The sequence below is a fragment of the Ranitomeya imitator genome, chromosome 3 (genome assembly GCF_032444005.1).
Source record: "Ranitomeya imitator isolate aRanImi1 chromosome 3, aRanImi1.pri, whole genome shotgun sequence".
Lineage (NCBI taxonomy): Eukaryota > Metazoa > Chordata > Amphibia > Anura > Dendrobatidae > Ranitomeya > Ranitomeya imitator.
In genome coordinates this window covers 757,974,915-757,993,930 of record NC_091284.1, presented here as the reverse complement: position 1 = coordinate 757,993,930, position 19,016 = coordinate 757,974,915, and the positions used below count along the sequence as shown (strand labels likewise).

Below are 19,016 nucleotides of genomic sequence, written 5' to 3'. Positions count from 1 at the left end.
TGGCATACTGTAGAGGATAAAGCCTCAAGTGAGTCGTCATCATGACCCAATATAAGATCTGTATGAAGAGACGCCCCTTCTGGGGGAACTCAGGGGAGTGTTTCTTTATTCAGTGGTGGAAACATTTCTTTATGAATAGACTGTTCAGACGCCATGATCTGGAGGACTGTTAGGTCACATTTCACACATTCAGTAAGCCAAATTCAGGAGTGGTGATGTGTTTCTATTATACTTTTCCTCTGATTGTTCCACTCCTGGTTTTGTCTTACAAATACTGAGGTAAAATACTGACCAAATACTGAACGTGTGAACGTGGCCTAAGGCTATAAAAGCTCCATAGAATTCAGCATTGGAAAGTATCAATTAAATAAGGTTTTCTTTGGTATGTGACCATTAACAACCCTTAACAACATTTTTTCTTTTATCCATATTACACATACACACACACACACACACACACACACACACACACACACACATATATACATATACACACACACACACACTTTTATATATATATATATATATATATATATATATATATATATATATATATATATATATATATATATATATATATATATATATATATATATATACATACAGTGGGGCAAAAAAGTATTTAGTCAGTCAGCAATAGTGCAAGTTCCACCACTTAAAAAGATGAGAGGCGTCTGTAATTTACATCATAGGTAGACCTCAACTATGGGAGACAAACTGAGAAAAAAAATCCAGAAAATCACATTGTCTGTTTTTTTATCATTTTATTTGCATATTATGGTGGAAAATAAGTATTTGGTCAGAAACAAAATTTCATCTCAATACTTTGTAATATATCCTTTGTTGGCAATGACAGAGGTCAAACGTTTTCTGTAAGTCTTCACAAGGTTGCCACACACTGTTGTTGGTATGTTGGCCCATTCCTCCATGCAGATCTCCTCTAGAGCAGTGATGTTTTTGGCTTTTCGCTTGGCAACACGGACTTTCAACTCCCTCCAAAGGTTTTCTATAGGGTTGAGATCTGGAGACTGGCTAGGCCACTCCAGGACCTTGAAATGCTTCTTACAAAGCCACTCCTTCGTTGCCCTGGCGGTGTGCTTTGGATCATTGTCATGTTGAAAGACCCAGCCACGTTTCATCTTCAATGCCCTTGCTGATGGAAGGAGGTTTGCACTCAAAATCTCACGATACATGGCCCCATTCATTCTTTCATGTACCCGAATCAGTCGTCCTGGCCCCTTTGCAGAGAAACAGCCCCAAAGCATGATGTTTCCACCACCATGCTTTACAGTAGGTATGGTGTTTGATGGATGGAACTCAGTATTCTTTTTCCTCCAAACACGACAAGTTGTGTTTCTACCAAACAGTTCCAGTTTGGTTTCATCAGACCATTGGACATTCTCCCAAAACTCCTCTGGATCATCCAAATGCTCTCTAGCAACTTCAGACGGGCCCGGACATGTACTGGCTTAAGCAGTGGGACACGTCTGGCACTGCAGGATCTGAGTCCATGGTCGCGTAGTGTGTTACTTATGGTAGGCCTTGTTACATTGGTCCCAGCTCTCTGCAGTTCATTCACTAGGTCCCCCCGCGTGGTTCTGGGATTTTTGCTCCCCGTTCTTGTGATCATTCTGACCCCACGGGGTGGGATTTTGCGTGGAGCCCCAGATCGAGGGAGATTATCAGTGGTCTTGTATGTCTTCCATTTTCTAATTATTGCTCCCACTGTTGAGTTCTTCACTCCAAGCTGGTTGGCTATTGCAGATTCAGTCTTCCCAGCCTGGTGCAGGGCTACAATTTTGTTTCTGGTGTCCTTTGACAGCTCTTTGGTCTTCACCATAGTGGAGTTTGGAGTCAGACTGTTTGAGGGTGTGCACAGGTGTCTTTTTATACTGATAACAAGTTTAAACAGGTGCCATTACTACAGGTAATGAGTGGAGGAAAGAGGAGACTCTTAAAGAAGAAGTTACAGGTCTGTGAGAGCCAGAAATCTGGATTGTTTGTTTCTGACCAAATACTTATTTTCCACCATAATACGCAAATAAAATGTTAAAAAAACAGACAATGTGATTTTCTGGATTTTTTTTCTCAGTTTGTCTCCCATAGTTGAGGTCTACCTATGATGTAAATTACAGACGCCTCTCATCTTTTTAAGTGGTGGAACTTGCACTATTGCTGACTGACTAAATACTTTTTTGCCCCACTGTATATATATATATACATACAGTGGGTACGGAAAGTATACAGACCTCTTTACATTTTTCACTCTTTCTTTCATTGCAGCCATTTGGTAAATTCAAAAAACGTCATTTTTTTTTCTCGTTAATGTATACTCTGCACCCCATCTTGACTGAAAAAAAACAGAAATGTAGTAATTTTTGCAAATTAAAAAAGAAAAACTGAAATATCACATGGTCATAGGTATTCAGACCCTTTCCTCAGACACTCATATTTAAGTCACATGCTGTCCATTTCCATGTGATACTCCGTGAGATGGTTCTACTCCTTCATTAGAGTCCAGCTGTGTTTAATTAAACTGATAGGACTTGATTTGGAAAAGCGCACACCTGTCTATATAAGACCTCACAGCTCACAGTGCATGTCAGACCAAATGAGAATCATGAGGTCAAAGGAACTGGTCAAGGAGCTCAGACAGAATTGTGGCAAGGCACAGATCTGGCCAAGGTTACAACATAATTTCCACAGTACTCAAGGTTCCTAAGAGCACAGTGGCCTCCATAATCCTTAAATGTAAGAAGTTTGTGACCACCAGAAGTCTTCCTATACCTGGCCGTCCAGCCAAACAGCAATCATGGGAGAAGAGCCTCGGTGAGAGAGGTAAAGAAGAACCCCAAGATCTCTGGGTCTGAGCTCCAGAGATGCAGTAGGGAGATGGGAGAAAGTTCCACAAAGTCAACTGTCACTGCAGCCCTCTACTAGTCGGTCCTTTATGGCAGAGTGGCCACACGGAAGCCTTTCCTCAGTGCGAGATGTATGAAAGCCTGCATAGAGTTTGCTAAAAAACACATGAAGGACGCCCAGACTATGAGAAATAACATTCTCTGGTCTCATGAGACGAAGATAGACCTTTTTGGTGATAATTCTAAGAGGTATGTGTGGGGGAAACCAGGCACTGCTCATCACCTGCCCAATACAATCCCAACAGTCAAAAATGGTGGTGGCAGCATCATGTTATGGGGGTGGTTTTCAGCTGCACGGACAGGACGACTGATTGTCATTGAAGGAACCATGAATGCAGCCAAGTACAGAGATATCCTGGATGAAAACCTCTTCCAGAGTGCTCTGGACCTCAGACTTGGCAGAAGGTTCATCTTCCATCAAGACAATTACCCTAAGCACACAGCTAAAATAACAAAGGAGTGGCTGCAGAACAACTCTGTGACCATTCTTGACTGGCCCAGCCAGAGCCCTGACCTGTTCACCATCCAACCTGACAGAACTGGAGAGGATCTGCAAGGAAGAATGGCAGAGGATCCCCAGATCCAGGTACAAAAAACTTGTTGCATCATTCCCAAGAAAACTCATGGCTGCACTATCCTAAAAGGGTGCTTCTACTCAATACTGAGCAAAGGGTCTGAATACTTATGACCATGTGATATTTTAGTTTTTCTTTTTTAATAAATTTGCAAAAATTTCTACATTTCTGTTTTTTTCAGCCAAGATGAGGTGCAGAGTATACATTAATGAGAAAAAAATGAACTTTTTTGAATTTACCAAATGGCTGCAATGAAACAAATAGTGAAAAATTAAAGGGGTCTGAATACTTTCCATACCCACTGTATAGACATATACACACACATATATTCATATACACATATATACACACATGTATACATATACACACACGTATACACACATATATACAGTGGGGCAAAAAAGTATTTAGTCAGTCAGCAATAGTGCAAGTTCCACCACTTAAAAAGATGAGAGGCGTCTGTAATTTACATCATAGGTAGACCTCAACTATGGGAGACAAACTGAGAAAAAAAAATCCAGAAAATCACATTGTCTGTTTTTTTATCATTTTTTTTGCATATTATGGTGGAAAATAAGTATTTGGTCAGAAACAAACAATCAAGATTTCTGGCTCTCACAGACCTGTAACTTCTTCTTTAAGAGTCTCCTCTTTCCTCCACTCATTACCTGTAGTAATGGCACCTGTTTAAACTTGTTATCAGTATAAAAAGACACCTGTGCACACCCTCAAACAGTCTGACTCCAAACTCCACTATGGTGAATACCAAAGAGCTGTCAAAGGACACCAGAAACAAAATTGTAGCCCTGCACCAGGCTGGGAAGACTGAATCTGCAATAGCCAACCAGCTTGGAGTGAAGAAATCAACAGTGGGAGCAATAATTAGAAAATGGAAGACATACAAGACCACTGATAATCTCCCTCGATCTGGGGCTCCACGCAAAATCCCACCCCGTGGGGTCAGAATGATCACAAGAACGGTGAGCAAAAATCCCAGAACCACGCGGGGGGACCTAGTGAATGAACTGCAGAAAGCTGGGACCAATGTAACAAGGCCTACCATAAGTAACACACTACGCCACCATGGACTCAGATCCTGCAGTGCCAGACGTGTCCCACTGCTTAAGCCAGTACATGTCCGGGCCCGTCTGAAGTTTGCTAGAGAGCATTTGGATGATCCAGAGGAGTTTTGGGAGAATGTCCTATGGTCTGATGAAACCAAACTGGAACTGTTTGGTAGAAACACAACTTGTCGTGTTTGGAGGAAAAAGAATACTGAGTTGCATCCATCAAACACCATACCTACTGTAAAGCATGGTGGTGGAAACATCATGCTTTGGGGCTGTTTCTCTGCAAAGGGGCCAGGACGACTGATCCGGGTACATGAAAGAATGAATGGGGCCATGTATCGTGAGATTTTGAGTGCAAACCTCCTTCCATCAGCAAGGGCATTGAAGATGAAACGTGGCTGGGTCTTTCAACATGACAATGATCCAAAGCACACCACCAGGGCAACGAAGGAGTGGCTTCGTAAGAAGCATTTCAAGGTCCTGGAGTGGCCTAGCCAGTCTCCAGATCTCAACCCTATAGAAAACCTTTGGAGGGAGTTGAAAGTCCGTGTTGCCAAGCAAAAAGCCAAAAACATCACTGCTCTAGAGGAGATCTGCATGGAGGAATGGGCCAACATACCAACAACAGTGTGTAGCAATCTTGTGAAGACGTACAGAAAACGTTTGACCTCTGTCATTGCCAACAAAGGATATATTACAAAGTATTGAGATGAAATTTTGTTTCTGACCAAATACTTATTTTCCACCATAATATGCAAATAAAATGTTAAAAAAACAGACAATGTGATTTTCTGGATTTTTTTTTCTCAGTTTGTCTCCCATAGTTCAGGTCTACCTATGATGTAAATTACAGACGCCTCTCATCTTTTTAAGTGGTGGAACTTGCACTATTGCTGACTGACTAAATACTTTTTTGCCCCACTGTACGTATACACACATATATACGTATACACATATGCACACAAATATACATATACACATATATATACATATACACACAGACACATATACACACATATATACGCACATACACACACACATATATAAACACATATACACATATATACATACATATATGCATATGTAGACATACATACATACACACAACTAGACACAGCCATCTGACCTTGAGGCTTTTGTTTAATAATTTAAAGTTGATTACCATGTTCATTTTTTTTAATCAAATTCTCACATTTTAGGCGGACGCTGCTCTTGATGAAGACGATGCAACTGTACAAGAAGACGACCTGTCGGGGTCAATGAGTGAAATGCCAGTAGTGTTTGAATGTAACGACAGCTATAGCCTTGAGATGGCCGAGGAAGAGAAGGATGATCGGATGATGGAGCACTATGCACTGGCCCAGTATGTTTATTTTATTTTACATTTCATATATTTTCTTTACTTGTTTCAGGCTTTCCACTGATCAAAGCATCAGAGGTGTTTTTTGTTTTGTTTTTTTAGAGACACATTTTATTGGATTGGTGGTTTCTAATTAAAATGTTGCGTCAATGATGCGTTTTGTGGAATGCACCGTGTTTGCAGTGTACACAGGGGATGCACGAGCTCTCCCCATTGTGCACCTCAGAAGCCTGATGGTGCTATGACTGATGGGGACTGTGGATAAAAATTATATATAAACATAATCACTTATCACTTGTGAAGTTTTACGGATGGTCTCCTCTAGGTTACAGTACACATTATAACTGCTGTTTTTTATTTGTCCTTTCTTCGAAGCTTTGGAGATGGAGACCGAATAACGCCACCACCCCCTTCCCCTTTCTTCTCTGCCATACTGGCTGCATTTCAGCCGGCAGCCTGCGATGATGCAGAAGAAGCATGGCGTAGCCACATCAATCAGCTCATGTCAGATTCTGATGGGTCGTGTGCGGTTTACACCTTTCACGTCTTTTCCTCCTTATTCAAGGTGGGTTCTGCCAGTATCGGGCTCAGGGTGTTGTGTTCAAATATCCAGAGCACTTTCCTTTTTTTTTTTTGGCGACGTCAAAGTGTTACACCATAATGAGGGACCTATTCCTGTAGTTGGGGTTTGGCATATTGTGTTAATATAATCTATACGTTTCTGAGGCTGATTTTTTTTATTATTTTTTTATTTTGATCTAATGGGTCTAATTGCTTCTTGCAGAGTATCCAGAAGAGGTTCTGCTTTCTGACCTGTGACGCGGCCTGCTATCTTGGAGAGAGCCTTCGTGGGATTGGGTCCAAGTTTGTCAGCACATCCCAGCTACTGACAATGTGCTCCGAATGTCCCACTCTCTTTGTGGACGCCGAGACTGTGAGTGTTGTAAAGGATTGATCTTTATGGGAAAAAGTGGGGCAGTTTTGAATATTTGTTTTATAGTAATACCCATTTGTTTTCGTTTACAGGGGTATTCCCATCTCTAAGATCCTATCCCAGTATCTAGTAGACGTAAGAATAAAAAATAATAGTAATATTAGCAAATACCTCCAGTTAGAAATGTATGGTTCTTCTGATTCACTATGTCTCTTACCCCATGTGCAGTGCATTGTAGTAGCTTAGGTATCCATGGTTACGACCACTTACAGCTAACTAACTGTCACTGTGAGAGTGGTCATAGCCATGGGTACCTAAACAGCTGCAATGCCGAGCGAATCAGAATAACTTTTCTACATTTCTAATTGGAGGTATTTGGTATTATTACTATTACACCTACTACATATTGGGATAGGATCTTGGAGATGGGAAAACCCCTTTAATGTGACTCTCATACTTGCCGACTCTCATACTTGCCGACTCTCCTGGGAAAGTTGAGACCTCCCTGACACTTCTACCAAGTGGTACCATAGGTGTTTTTTGCAGCGTTGAAAGCACATTCAGTGGTCATGATAGAAGTGTAAGGAGGGCAGGGAAGGGACCTAAAAGTGTCTTAAGGGGGGCCTAGTCACGGGGAAGACTTTTCCGTATGCCACAAATCCACTCCTGGGCAGACGTTGCAAAAAGTTGGCAGGTATGATAGATCTCAACCATTGAAGGTGATGGGATCCTTCCTTCTTTTGGATGGCTGATTGAATTTTTGTGGTCACAATTTTAATTTGCCTATCAAATTCCTTAAAGGGAACCTGTCACCCCCAAAATCGAAGATGAACTAAGCCCACCAGCATCAGAAGCTTAATTACAGCATTCTAGAATGCTGTAGATAAGCCCCCGATGTATCCTGAATGATGAGAAAAAGAGGTTAGATTATACTCGCCCAGGGGCGGTCCCGCTGCGGTCCGGTACAATGGGCGTCGCTGGCCGGTCCGGGGCCTCCCATCTTCATAGGATGACGTCCTCTTCTTGTCTTCACGCTGCGGCTCCGGCGCACTTTGTCTGTCCTGTTGAGGGCAGAGCAAAGTACTGCAATGCGCAGGCGCCGGGAAAGGTCAGAGAGGCCCAGCTCCTGCGCACTGCAGTACTTTACTCTGCCCTAAACAGGGCAGACAAAGTACGCCTGAGCCGGAGCGTGAAGAAGAGGACGTCATCCTATGAAGATGGGATGCCCCGGACCGGACCGCGACTCCCATCGTATCGGACCGCCCGCCCAGGTGAGTATAATCTAACCTTTTTTTCTCATCTTTCAGGATACATTGGGGGCCAATCTACAGCTTTCCAGAATGCTGTAGATAGGCACCTGATGCTGGTGGGCTTAGCTCATCTTCGATTTTGGGGGTGACAGGTTCCCTTTAACATTCATTTGGCTGACCGCTATCTCTCATGACCTTTGCAAAAAAAAAAAGAAAAAGATGTTTTTAGGATCAGGCATGTTGGTGTCTTTGCTTCCATAATCTCAGCTGTTGGCCTTCCTCCAAACATGATAGATTGCTGTCCATAGATGGAGGTCTAAACCTAACTAGCTGTAAAATGAGCAGTGTTCATAGGAGGCATCAAGATTGCCAAGATAGTGGGGAAGTCCAAAGTGTGAACTGAAGGTGGTTACCAAATATACGTTTGTCTTTCAGCTGTTATCATGTGGGCTCCTCGAAAAGTTAAAGTTCAGTGTTTTAGAACTGCAGGAATACCTGGACACGTACAACAATAGGAAAGAAGCTACAGTGTCTGTGAGTGTACTTGTGTATATTTCTTTTTTATTTAAGGTCCTTATACACATTAGATGAAAATGGAGAAACAAACAAACTTTCATGGCACCAAACACCTTGGACTAAATCGTTCAATATTGGATTTTTTTTCCACCAATGATGCAGTCAGTGCTGATCAAGGGATGAAAAAATTGACTATTCTTTATGATCGAAATCTGCCATTTATTGACAGGTTTATCCAATGTATATGGTATGGGCTCCATAACGTTAATGACCAATAGATTTACATTTGTAAGTCTGTCCAGATATCATTGTAAGAATATCTCCGTTCCCTTTAGGGCTACTGCATGCAAATAAAATACTGTATATACATGTGAGAAATGTGAGAACAAAAACCAACATCTATCCCGAAAAGACTTGCTTGTCGTCTTTTGTATATTTTTATGCATTTAGCTGATATCTAGATTTCATTGATTTTTAATTCTTCACTTTGCATGCATAATAAAAGTAATTTTATAATCATTTCTAATTTTATCCCAATCAGTGGCTAAAAAACTGTAAATCCACATTCGTGGGAGGTTCAAAAGATGGAGTTATCACATGTCAGCCGGGAGATTCAGAAGAAAAAGTAAGAACTCTCACTACTTTACTTCTTCTCATCGGATATATGAATTTAGTTACTCACAAGCTGTTGTCACTGACCATATAAGTTTGCCCTACAGTAAGATAATAGATACACTAATAATTATGCAGCAGAAACTACTGAATGTGTATCATAGAGTCCTGCAGAGTGAAACAGTACAGAATTACTTCTGGTGGAAGAACCTGAACTGAAGTTGTCCCAGTGATCAACTGATTGCAGGAGGTCCAACATCATAAACCACCCATTGATCAGCAGTTATTTCCGGGCAATATAAATCGCTAACCATGTATTGCATGGACAGGCTGGTGTAAAAGGGCGCTGTGCATCAATGGTCACATCCGGTGCAGCAAGTCATGTAAAAAGGAGTTCAACATTCAACACCATTTTAACAATGGCCTGTCTAACACTCCACACATATTCTTTTTCAGTGTACTGATCCTTCGGCTGGTAATACATGAGGTGCCGTCTCTCCTTTGACGCACACTAAGGGCTCCTTCCATTTTTGAGAAAAAGGGACCAATTATTCTGAACAGACTTTGATAAAACGTTGATTGGAGTTTGCTCAGAGTGTGATCTGTTTTCTCCGTGAAAATCGGACCACACTCAGATGTCATCGGAGTGTTTTTCCAATTTTTTTTCAGTACTTACAAAATCGAACATGTCTCCGAAATTTTCCACCAATCTCTTGGGCCGTGAAAGATCAAGGACCCTTGTAGACCATCACAGGTATGAGTGCTACTGCAAACCACGGATAACACTCATACGTGAAAATCCGAGGTCTCAATGAGCACTAAGACATATTACTAGCCTAAGGTTATGTACACATGGCCTCTGCGCATCATTTTTGAAGCAGGAGATTCTCGCAGTGTTTTTTATGAAGCTTTAAGTGCTTTTTCAGGTGGGTTTCAGGAGGAATCCGCCTGACGAAAGACGCCTTGTGCACATACCCTAAGAGCCCTATGTACAACTGGTGACACTGGGGACTGTCCAGTATCGAGTGATCCTGTTCATAGGAAACTCCCGGTAATTGGATTTTGAAGGGTTTTCCCATTACAAAAATGTATGACTAAAAGGAGGCATGCAATATGCAGGGTGGCATCTGCCCTGGTGACAGATGTTGGTGGAGAATAACAATCAGAATTTTGACCTTCAGTCGCCTGATCCTGTTTGTTCTCAAGGATACAAGCAACCACCAATGTTTCCTAAAATAATCTGGATGTTTTTACATTTTATAATCTTAGCGCTTTTCAGATTACACAACAAATTTGTTCAGTATCTGTACCGTGCTGGTATTGCAGAGCATTACAACGCCATAGCTTGTTATATTGAACCCACTCATTCATGTATATTTTAATGAAATTAGTTTTACCTAATTCTGTTTATTCAAAAGTCAGGATGTGCTTGACACAACACGTTGCATCAGGTTCCGGCAGAATTGTACGTATGTCGCACCTTCCGGTAATCCTGGCATGGCAACAGCAGCCTCTGCTTGCAATATGTATCCCACCTGCCCCCACCCCACCGCTTCTATAAACCTTTTATTTTTATATATTTTTTTAATGTGAAGATTAAGCTGACATAGCAGAATTGGGCTCTTAGATATAGAAGAAATTTCTAAACTCCTGTTGTGTATTGAAGAACTTCACAATCCCTCATGTACTTCTGAGACGCTTCTGTCAGAGCTTAATTTAGTGCTCATCTGGAGAATGGTAATGGTGTCTGTATCTCCTGCCGTGCTGTAGATGGGCCTCTGTGTGTGTTATACCAGCAGTAAATCCACACCCTAAGAATCGGTTGGTATATTCTGAGCTCTGCATAAAATATCGTTTTCTAATTCTACTCTTCTCTGTAATTCATATCTTCTGGCCTCTAGCTGAATATTAATTTCATCCAGTGTTTGATTGTATTTGACAATATACTGTACCAAACTTTTGACCAGTACTTTATGTTCCATCACTTCAAAAATGTTGGACAAAACCCGTGACTATAAAGTGCTGCGGTATTTGCCCGAGCCCTTAAAAACTTGAATTTCTTTTTTAAAGAGCACCTATTACTGTGTCAAAAATGGCCATTTTTGATCTTCTTATATTCCCCCTGTTCCCCTTTTTTGTTTAAAATCTTCTATATGATTCAAGAGATATTGGCCTCTATATTTAGTGATTATTTTTGTATTTTTTTTTTTTAATCAAGGGGCCTGGCTCACATGATTCTGTGTGGCGTGTCCTTAAACTGCTTTGCATAATTATCTTTTGAACCATGCCCCCTTTATAAAAAAAATATGAAAAAGGACAAAAAAGACCCCCACCTCTGGAATTGTATGTTGGATTACAAAAAAACAAAAAATGAATTAATTGGGAGCAGCGGGAATAATAAGGTTAAAAACTAGCTATTTATGACCTGGTGATGAGTCCTCTTTAAATACACTGATTTTCACTTCTATAAGTGGAGAATGCAGATAAAATCTCCATGTGTTCCTTGTGTTTCATACTTGGTTGTATGATGGGAAAAGCTTGGGTATCTGCCCTATAAGTCAATGTCTGATCCTTTAACAGGCCTTGCAATTTGGCTAAGGATAAAAATCAGTCAAATCAGAGTCATATCCGAAAGAGACGCCCATCTGCAGGCGGCTGTTTCAGGGTTCTTGCTCCTTGTTTGTGTCTTCAGGGGTAATGTTATACTGTTTCTCCTTACTGAGGCCGCTAACATGCCTTTTTTCCAGGAGCATTACCTAAGACTCCCCTATGCCAGGAACCATACGTAAAACCCTAGACCCACCAAATCTAAGAGATTTTAATCACAAGCTGTGTATTTGAACCCCATAATGAAACCCTAAAATCAATACAGGCCCCAGACCCCCTAAGAAAATATGGATTCTAGATGGAGTTCTGAAGATACTCACCCTTCCTCATTCCTGCATATTATAGTCGTCTTCACTTCCGGGCCCCGGCATCATGATGTTGTCTGCGGCAGCTCGCGGGAATTGTGGCCAGGACACCTTCCAGGAGGCCGGGATAATCCCCTTTTTTCAGGAGCCTCACATACATTCTGGGAGAGTTAGCAAGTATGGCGTAAGCATACAGTATAAGATTTTTCCACTCTATATTTGTTTACTTCAGTGTGTCTCTTCTTAAAATCTGATGTAAATGAGAAGTTTTTGACCATTTTTTTAATTTTTTTTTATATCCACGTTTGAGAAACACTTGCACAAAATTGGACTAACGAGAAAGTTTACAGTAGATATAAACCCCATCAGGTATTCACATTGTTCTTAGGCCGTCGGCTACGGGATAATCTCGCGGAAGGAAGGAATTCTGACTCATTTGGCCGTTTCTACAGGAATGTCCCAGAAAACACTTATTGATATTAGCAGAAGACTCCTATACATGAACTTAATCATTGAGGTTTATACAGGTCAAAACAACAATTTGATATATTGAAACCTTGGAGACAAATGTAAAAATGCTCTTCAAGAAGTGGGTGGTCTTCTCAAAAGAAGAGGTCAATATACCCTAAAGATCAAAACGTTGAAAACCTGTTCAAGAATACTCTGCTCTAAATGGGAGAGTTCTTAAAAAAAAAAAAAGATCTTGTGGAGAAAAGAAAAATGTAAAAATTGTAGTGTGAATTTCAATTGAACTAAATTGCTTGTGTGTTATCAACTACGCCAAGCAGAATTGTGAATGCAGCTCTTCTTTACAATGTAGGCTGTAATCCATGAAATGCAATTTATTTCAGGGCTGGGAGTTAAAGTTGGAGTTATTTTTCAGTGGAGGTGGAAGAAATGTACCTGCCAGAACTCTGGCTTCAAAATAAAAATCTGAAATATTTTATGATAGTTTTTTTTTTTTTTGCATTTTCGTGATGAAAAGCCCTATTTTACTATAGTAAATTTTTAATTTCTAACGATTATTAAAGAGCTATTTCTGAAGAAGTCGAAGTCAGAGCTGGAGTCGTTTTATTTAGAAATGGAGGAGCCGGAAGTTTAGCTCAACGACTCCATAGTTCTCATTTATTCACAAAGTTACTGGACTCTGTAGATTATTAATTCTATATGTAAGCTTGTGTGTAGCCTTTATTAATTCACTGTTAATTTAATGTTCTAGCCAAAGGGTAATGTAAAAAAAATAGTGGCTTGTTAGGAACTTGCACTAAGGGCACATGCTGCATTAGACCCGGCGCCCTAGTTATGCCCCGGTTTCACTGTCAGTGCTTTGTCTACAGAACAGAAGATTCAATTACATTCTATCGTATCCTTTAATAATCTGCTGTTAGACTCCATTCATGACCCATACGTTTAGTGCCTTATGTTTGATTATAAAGCATGGCCCATACACAAAGCCCGTTATATGGCTGTGTGCATTATTCCTAATTAGTGATGGGTGTTATCCGATCATGCTTGGGTGCTAACCAAGTGACTTCAATGTGTTCACATAATATTTTCAGGTCCCTGCTTTCGCATGTCTTGCAGTTGCATCTGTCATGGCTGTCAAACAACCACAAGACTTGCAGCCGCGGGGACTCAAACATATTTTTCAAGCATGACGAAGACCGGGGCTGTGGAGTCGGTAAGCCAAACCTCCGACTCCTCAATTTTCATGACACTGACTCCGACTCCACCAAAATGGGCTCTGACTCGGACTTCACAGCCCTGACGAAGACACTCGGTTAGCACCCGAGCATTCTTGGATAATGCACATTCGCTCATCACTATTCCAGAAACCCAAGCACTCTTTTGGAACTTCTATTCACTATGAATCAATCTAGTTAGATGTGTTTCGAACAAATACAAGATCGTTCTACCTACCTCCCAATAACTTTTTTTTTTTTTTTTTTTTTTTACAAACCCAGTTTATTAAATGGGAGTTTGGTTTTTATAGTAGTTTCTGAGGGTATCATTCGCCTGGGTATTAAACGGATTATCCATTTTAGAAAACCCATTTTCCCGTATGGTATTAGTCAATTCTGAGTTAATAAGGGGATCCTATGTTCAGGATCGACATCTTTTGGCCAGAGTGGAGAGTAGATGCATATAGAGCATCACCGGCAGTGGAGGACCTGTCCTGTCCTGCGTTAAGGCTCGTTCAGACAAGCAAATAATCAGTATGTGTGCTGTCCTGTAGGCATACGGATGACACACTGACCAATGTCATACTTCGTGTGAACGTTTTTACACTCGGACCGGTGGTGTGCATGTAAAGAATCGTTGCATGCACTACTTTGATCCGTGTTTCAAATCAGACTCAATCAGAAGTCAATGAGTGCACAAAAATGATCACACGTGGGTTACCTTACATATGTCGTGCTTTTTTCATGGATTCATTACAATTATTAACATAGAAATTAAAATACATTTTCCTATGATTTCTAAAACTATACCGGATGCCATAATGGATATACAAAGCAGACATACGAATGGCATAAGGATTAAAGAGGAAAAACAGTTGGTCTATATTTCTAGGATGAAAGACGGACAATTTTGCCTGCGGCCAAACAGAAACAACCGATTGATTTAAATAGTCATCGTGTAATGTTTCATCTCTCCTGCGGGAGTGCTGCAGGGAAAGAGAATACTTTGTTCTTGCAAGGTTTATCTAGCTGATAGCTGGTCGTTGCAGCGCGAGGAAATTTTGTCAAATAACCCAACTAGCAAGTAGGGATTGTCCACATTGGAGAACCCTCTACGGTTTATTGTTTTTGAGGGTTTTTTGTTTTGTTTTTTTTCATCAATTGGTTTTGACTACAGAGGCCTCTTGTTACTTCCCATTTCCAATGTTCTTTTCATTATCCTTTTTTTTTTTTTTTTTTTACTAGCTTGTGTGACTGCCCTGCATGTTTTAGGTATAATATTGTGTTTTTCAACCCCTCCAGTGGTTGAAAAATGACTGCTAGCGCTGCTTTGTGAAGCTGTGGAGGTCTGGGGTCTTTGTATTGCATGCACTGACGTGACTCTGTCCTCTTCTCTTTTCTCACACCATGCTGTCTCACCAGCAAATGGAATCTCTTGCCGTAAGTCTCTTTTCTTTACTATTTTCTCTTCAATGTCATGATTTCAAATCCTGTACTAATACCGCTAACTGGAAATGTAACCTGACTATTCAGTGATTTCTGATTCGCCAACCCCACAAAATCTTGCACATTATGGAGCCCACCAGAATCTTGACGAGGTCTCTGTGTCTTTTACTACTTGAGTACGACACAGATATCTGTATGACAAAATGTTTCCACGTGATATCCAGAAAGGAGATTGCATTATTTGTTTAGAATTGATAAATGGACGGATCATGATGATACCGTCTTGCGGTGTTCTTCTCCAAGGGAACATCTAAGATATTTACATGGCTCCAGGAATGTTTGGTTTTGGGGACATTACTCTTTATCACTTTGAGGCCACGTTCACACTAGCAGTATTGGGTCAGTATTTTACATCAGTATTTGTAAGCCAAAACCAGGAGTGGGTGATAAATGCTGAAGTGGTGCACATGTTTCTATTATACTTTTCCTCCGATTGTTCCACTCCTGGTTTTGGTTTACAAATACTGATGTAAAATACTGTCCTGATACTCAGCGTGTGAACGTGGCCTTATACTAACTTTTATTCCAATCTTAATTAATGTTTTACTGGCTACTGTTGGCTCAGGCTGGCTACTATTATCCTAAGGGAAGGTTTCCTATTCAGAGGGTTAGGGTCCACATACGACTGTTTGATCCCGCTTGTGTCTCCCTAACTGGTGGCAGCTGTAAATACTATCCCAGGAAAGTCATAATAAAACTGAAATGTGGTACTAGATAGTGATGAGCGAGCGTGCTCGCATAAGGTGTTATCTGAGCATGCTCGAGTGCCAATGGAGTATGTTCGGCATGCTCTAATAGTATGTTCGAGTCCTCGCGGCTGCCTGTCTCGTTGCTGTTCGACAGCCGACACACTTGCAGGGATTGTCTAACAAACAGGAAATCCCCGAATGTGGCGCACATGAGCATGCTCAGATATTACCTGATCTGAGCATGTTCGCTCATCACTACTTATCTGTTGTCGCAATCCTGCCTCATAATGAACAGTAAGTATACATCTAACACATCACCATTAGACAATGTGAAGATTGCAATTTTTTTTCAATACAGATCGCTATATACAAGAAAAAAAAATCCCAAAATAAAAAATTGCATTGTACAAAAAAATCTTTAACACCGGGGTATTTTTGCCGTCACCGCTATAGATAGAGAATGGAGCAGTGGTAGCACATGCGCATTACTCCTCCATTCTCATGGGGGACTTTCAAGTCCCCCTTTCTTAGGATTTGAAGAGAATCATGTGGGCAGGTGATATGTTTAACCCTTTACAACCTTGTGCTGATCGTTTCCAATATCTGGAAGGATCTAACACGTCTGATTTTGTTCTCTACGAGATATGCCACTGTCAGACGTGTGTCCGCAGCTCTTGCATAAAAAGCACATGAACGTTTGGCAGAGTGAGCTCTCTTGTGGAAGGGAAAGTTGGGCGAGATGGCTGACCGCTATCTAAAGAGTATGGGGGGCTTAAGACATTGGTAGTAATCTGATCTGTTACCAATCCATATCCTGACATCCAACTAAATCTGAAAGATCTTGATGTTTAGTCTGGCCAAACACATTAGATGGCTGTCAGCCGGTCATTCAACCAGCCAAGATTCCCTTACGGCAGAGTGTCCTATGTTCTCTGTGAAAAAGCTGCTGACTAACAATTCGTCCGGCGGCTCATCACAGGGAGAACAGTACAATCAGCACTCTGAAATCAGATGTGCGTGATCGAAATCTCTACCAACAATTAGTTGGCCAGGACCCCCATACACATTAAACCATTGGCTGAACCCAGCGATATCTGCGAGTTTAGCCAACATTAATCATATAATGTCTATGGGGGCTTTCAGTCTTCGAGGTTGAATCATGTATTGATCCACCAGGATAGACAGGAAATTACCACTCACATATAGTATTTCTCCATGACATGGCTGGATTAAAAAGCTCTGCTGATATCGGTTTAGGAAATACCAGCGACAACTGAAGAGCGCTTACAGTTGTGCTCAAAAGTTTACATACCCCGGCAGAATTTTTGCTTTCTTGGCCTTTTTTTTAGAGAATATGAATGAGAACACCAAAACTTTTTCTCCACTCATGGTTAGTGCTTGGGTGAAGCCATTTATTGTCAAACTACTGTGTTTTCTCTTTTTAAATCATAATGATATCCCAAAACATCCAAATGACCCTGATCAAAAGTTTACATACCCTGGTGATTTTGGCCTGATAACATGCACCGAAGTTGACACAAATGGGTTTGAATGGCTACTAAAGGTAACATCCTCACCTGTGACCTGTTTGCTTGTAATCAGTGTGTGCATAAAAGCTGAGTGAGTTTCTGGGATCCAGACAGATTCTTGCATCTTTCATCCAGCCACTGACGTTTCTGTATTGTGAGTCATGGGGAAAGCAAAAGAATTGTCAACAGATCTACGGGAAAAAATAGTTGAACTGTATAAAACAGGAAAGGGATACAAGAAGATATCAAAGGTATTGATAATGAACGTCAGCAGTGTTCAAACTGTGATTAACAAATGGAAAATCAGGGGGTTAATCAGCTGAAATACAGGACTCTCTGGAAACTAGCGGTGTGGCTGTTCCAAGATGCACAATAATGAGGCACTTGAAGAAAAATGGGCTGCATGGTCGAGTCACCAGAAGAAAAACATTACTGCGCAAATGCCACAAAGTATCTCGCCTACAATACGCAAAACAGCACAGAGACAAGCCTCAAAACTTCTGGAACAAGGTAATTTGGAGTGATGAAATCAAAATTGAACTTTTTGGCCACAATCATAACGTTACATTTGGAGAGAGGTCAACAAGGCCTATGATGGAAGGAACACCATTCATATTGTAAAGCACAGAGGTGGATCGCTGATGTTTTGGGGATGTTTGAGCTACAAAGGCACAGGAAACGTAGTCAAAGTTGAAGGAAAGATTAATGCAGCACGTTATCAGCAAATACTGGAGTCAAATTTGCACTCGTCAGCCTGGAAGCTGCCCATGGGACGTACTTGGACATTCCAACATAACGATCCAAAACACAAGGCCAAGTTGACCTGTCATTGGCTACAGCAGAACAAAGTGAAGATTCTAGAGTGGCCATCTCAGTCTCCTGACCTCAGTATCATCTCTGGGAAGATCTCAAGCGCTCAGTTCATGCTAGACAGCCCAGAAATTTACAGGAACTAGAGGCTTTTGGCCAAGAAGAGTGGGCAGCTATGCCATCTGAGAAAATAGAGAAACTCATCCACAACTACCACAAAAGACTTCAAGCTGTCATTGATGATAGATGGGGAAATACAAGGTATTAAGAAAATGGGGTATTTGTACTTTTGATCAGGGTCATTTGGATGTTTTGGTTGTCATTATGCTATAAAAAGAGAAAACACAGTAGTTTGACAATAAATGGCTTCACCCAACAACTAACCATGAGTGGAGAAAAAGTTTTGGTGTTATCATTCGCATTCTCTGAAAAAAGTCCAAGAAAGCAAAAATTCTGCCGGGGTATGTAAACTTTTGAGCACAGGTTTTCTTTAGGGGAGTACATGGATGGGTCAGATCCCGTATATTTGTGTTTTTCGTCATTGTGAGATCAGATACCTTTATGTAAATGCCAAAGATTCAGGTTTCCAGTAGTTCACACATCCTACTCGTTAATATTTAGCCTCTTTTCGAGGGCTTGTTCCATGGAGC

At 40.9% G+C, this 19,016-nt stretch overlaps 1 protein-coding gene across 5 annotated transcripts in view; it reads left to right on the top strand.

Moving 5' to 3' along the window:
• FRY (FRY microtubule binding protein) overlaps window positions 1–19,016 on the top strand; it is a 422,350-nt gene that overhangs the window by 396,983 nt on the left and 6,351 nt on the right. For 3 of the 5 annotated variants that reach the window (XM_069759001.1, XM_069758996.1, XM_069758998.1), the window contains exons 54-59: window positions 5,766–5,929; window positions 6,302–6,491; window positions 6,711–6,860; window positions 8,546–8,644; window positions 9,168–9,251; window positions 15,255–15,272. In XM_069759001.1, coding sequence (XP_069615102.1) covers window positions 5,766–5,929; window positions 6,302–6,491; window positions 6,711–6,860; window positions 8,546–8,644; window positions 9,168–9,251; window positions 15,255–15,272 — 705 coding nt within the window. The remainder of the gene's footprint in view (window positions 1–5,765; window positions 5,930–6,301; window positions 6,492–6,710; window positions 6,861–8,545; window positions 8,645–9,167; window positions 9,252–15,254; window positions 15,273–19,016) is intronic. The other 2 variants (XM_069758997.1, XM_069759000.1) reach the window with 1 other exon arrangement.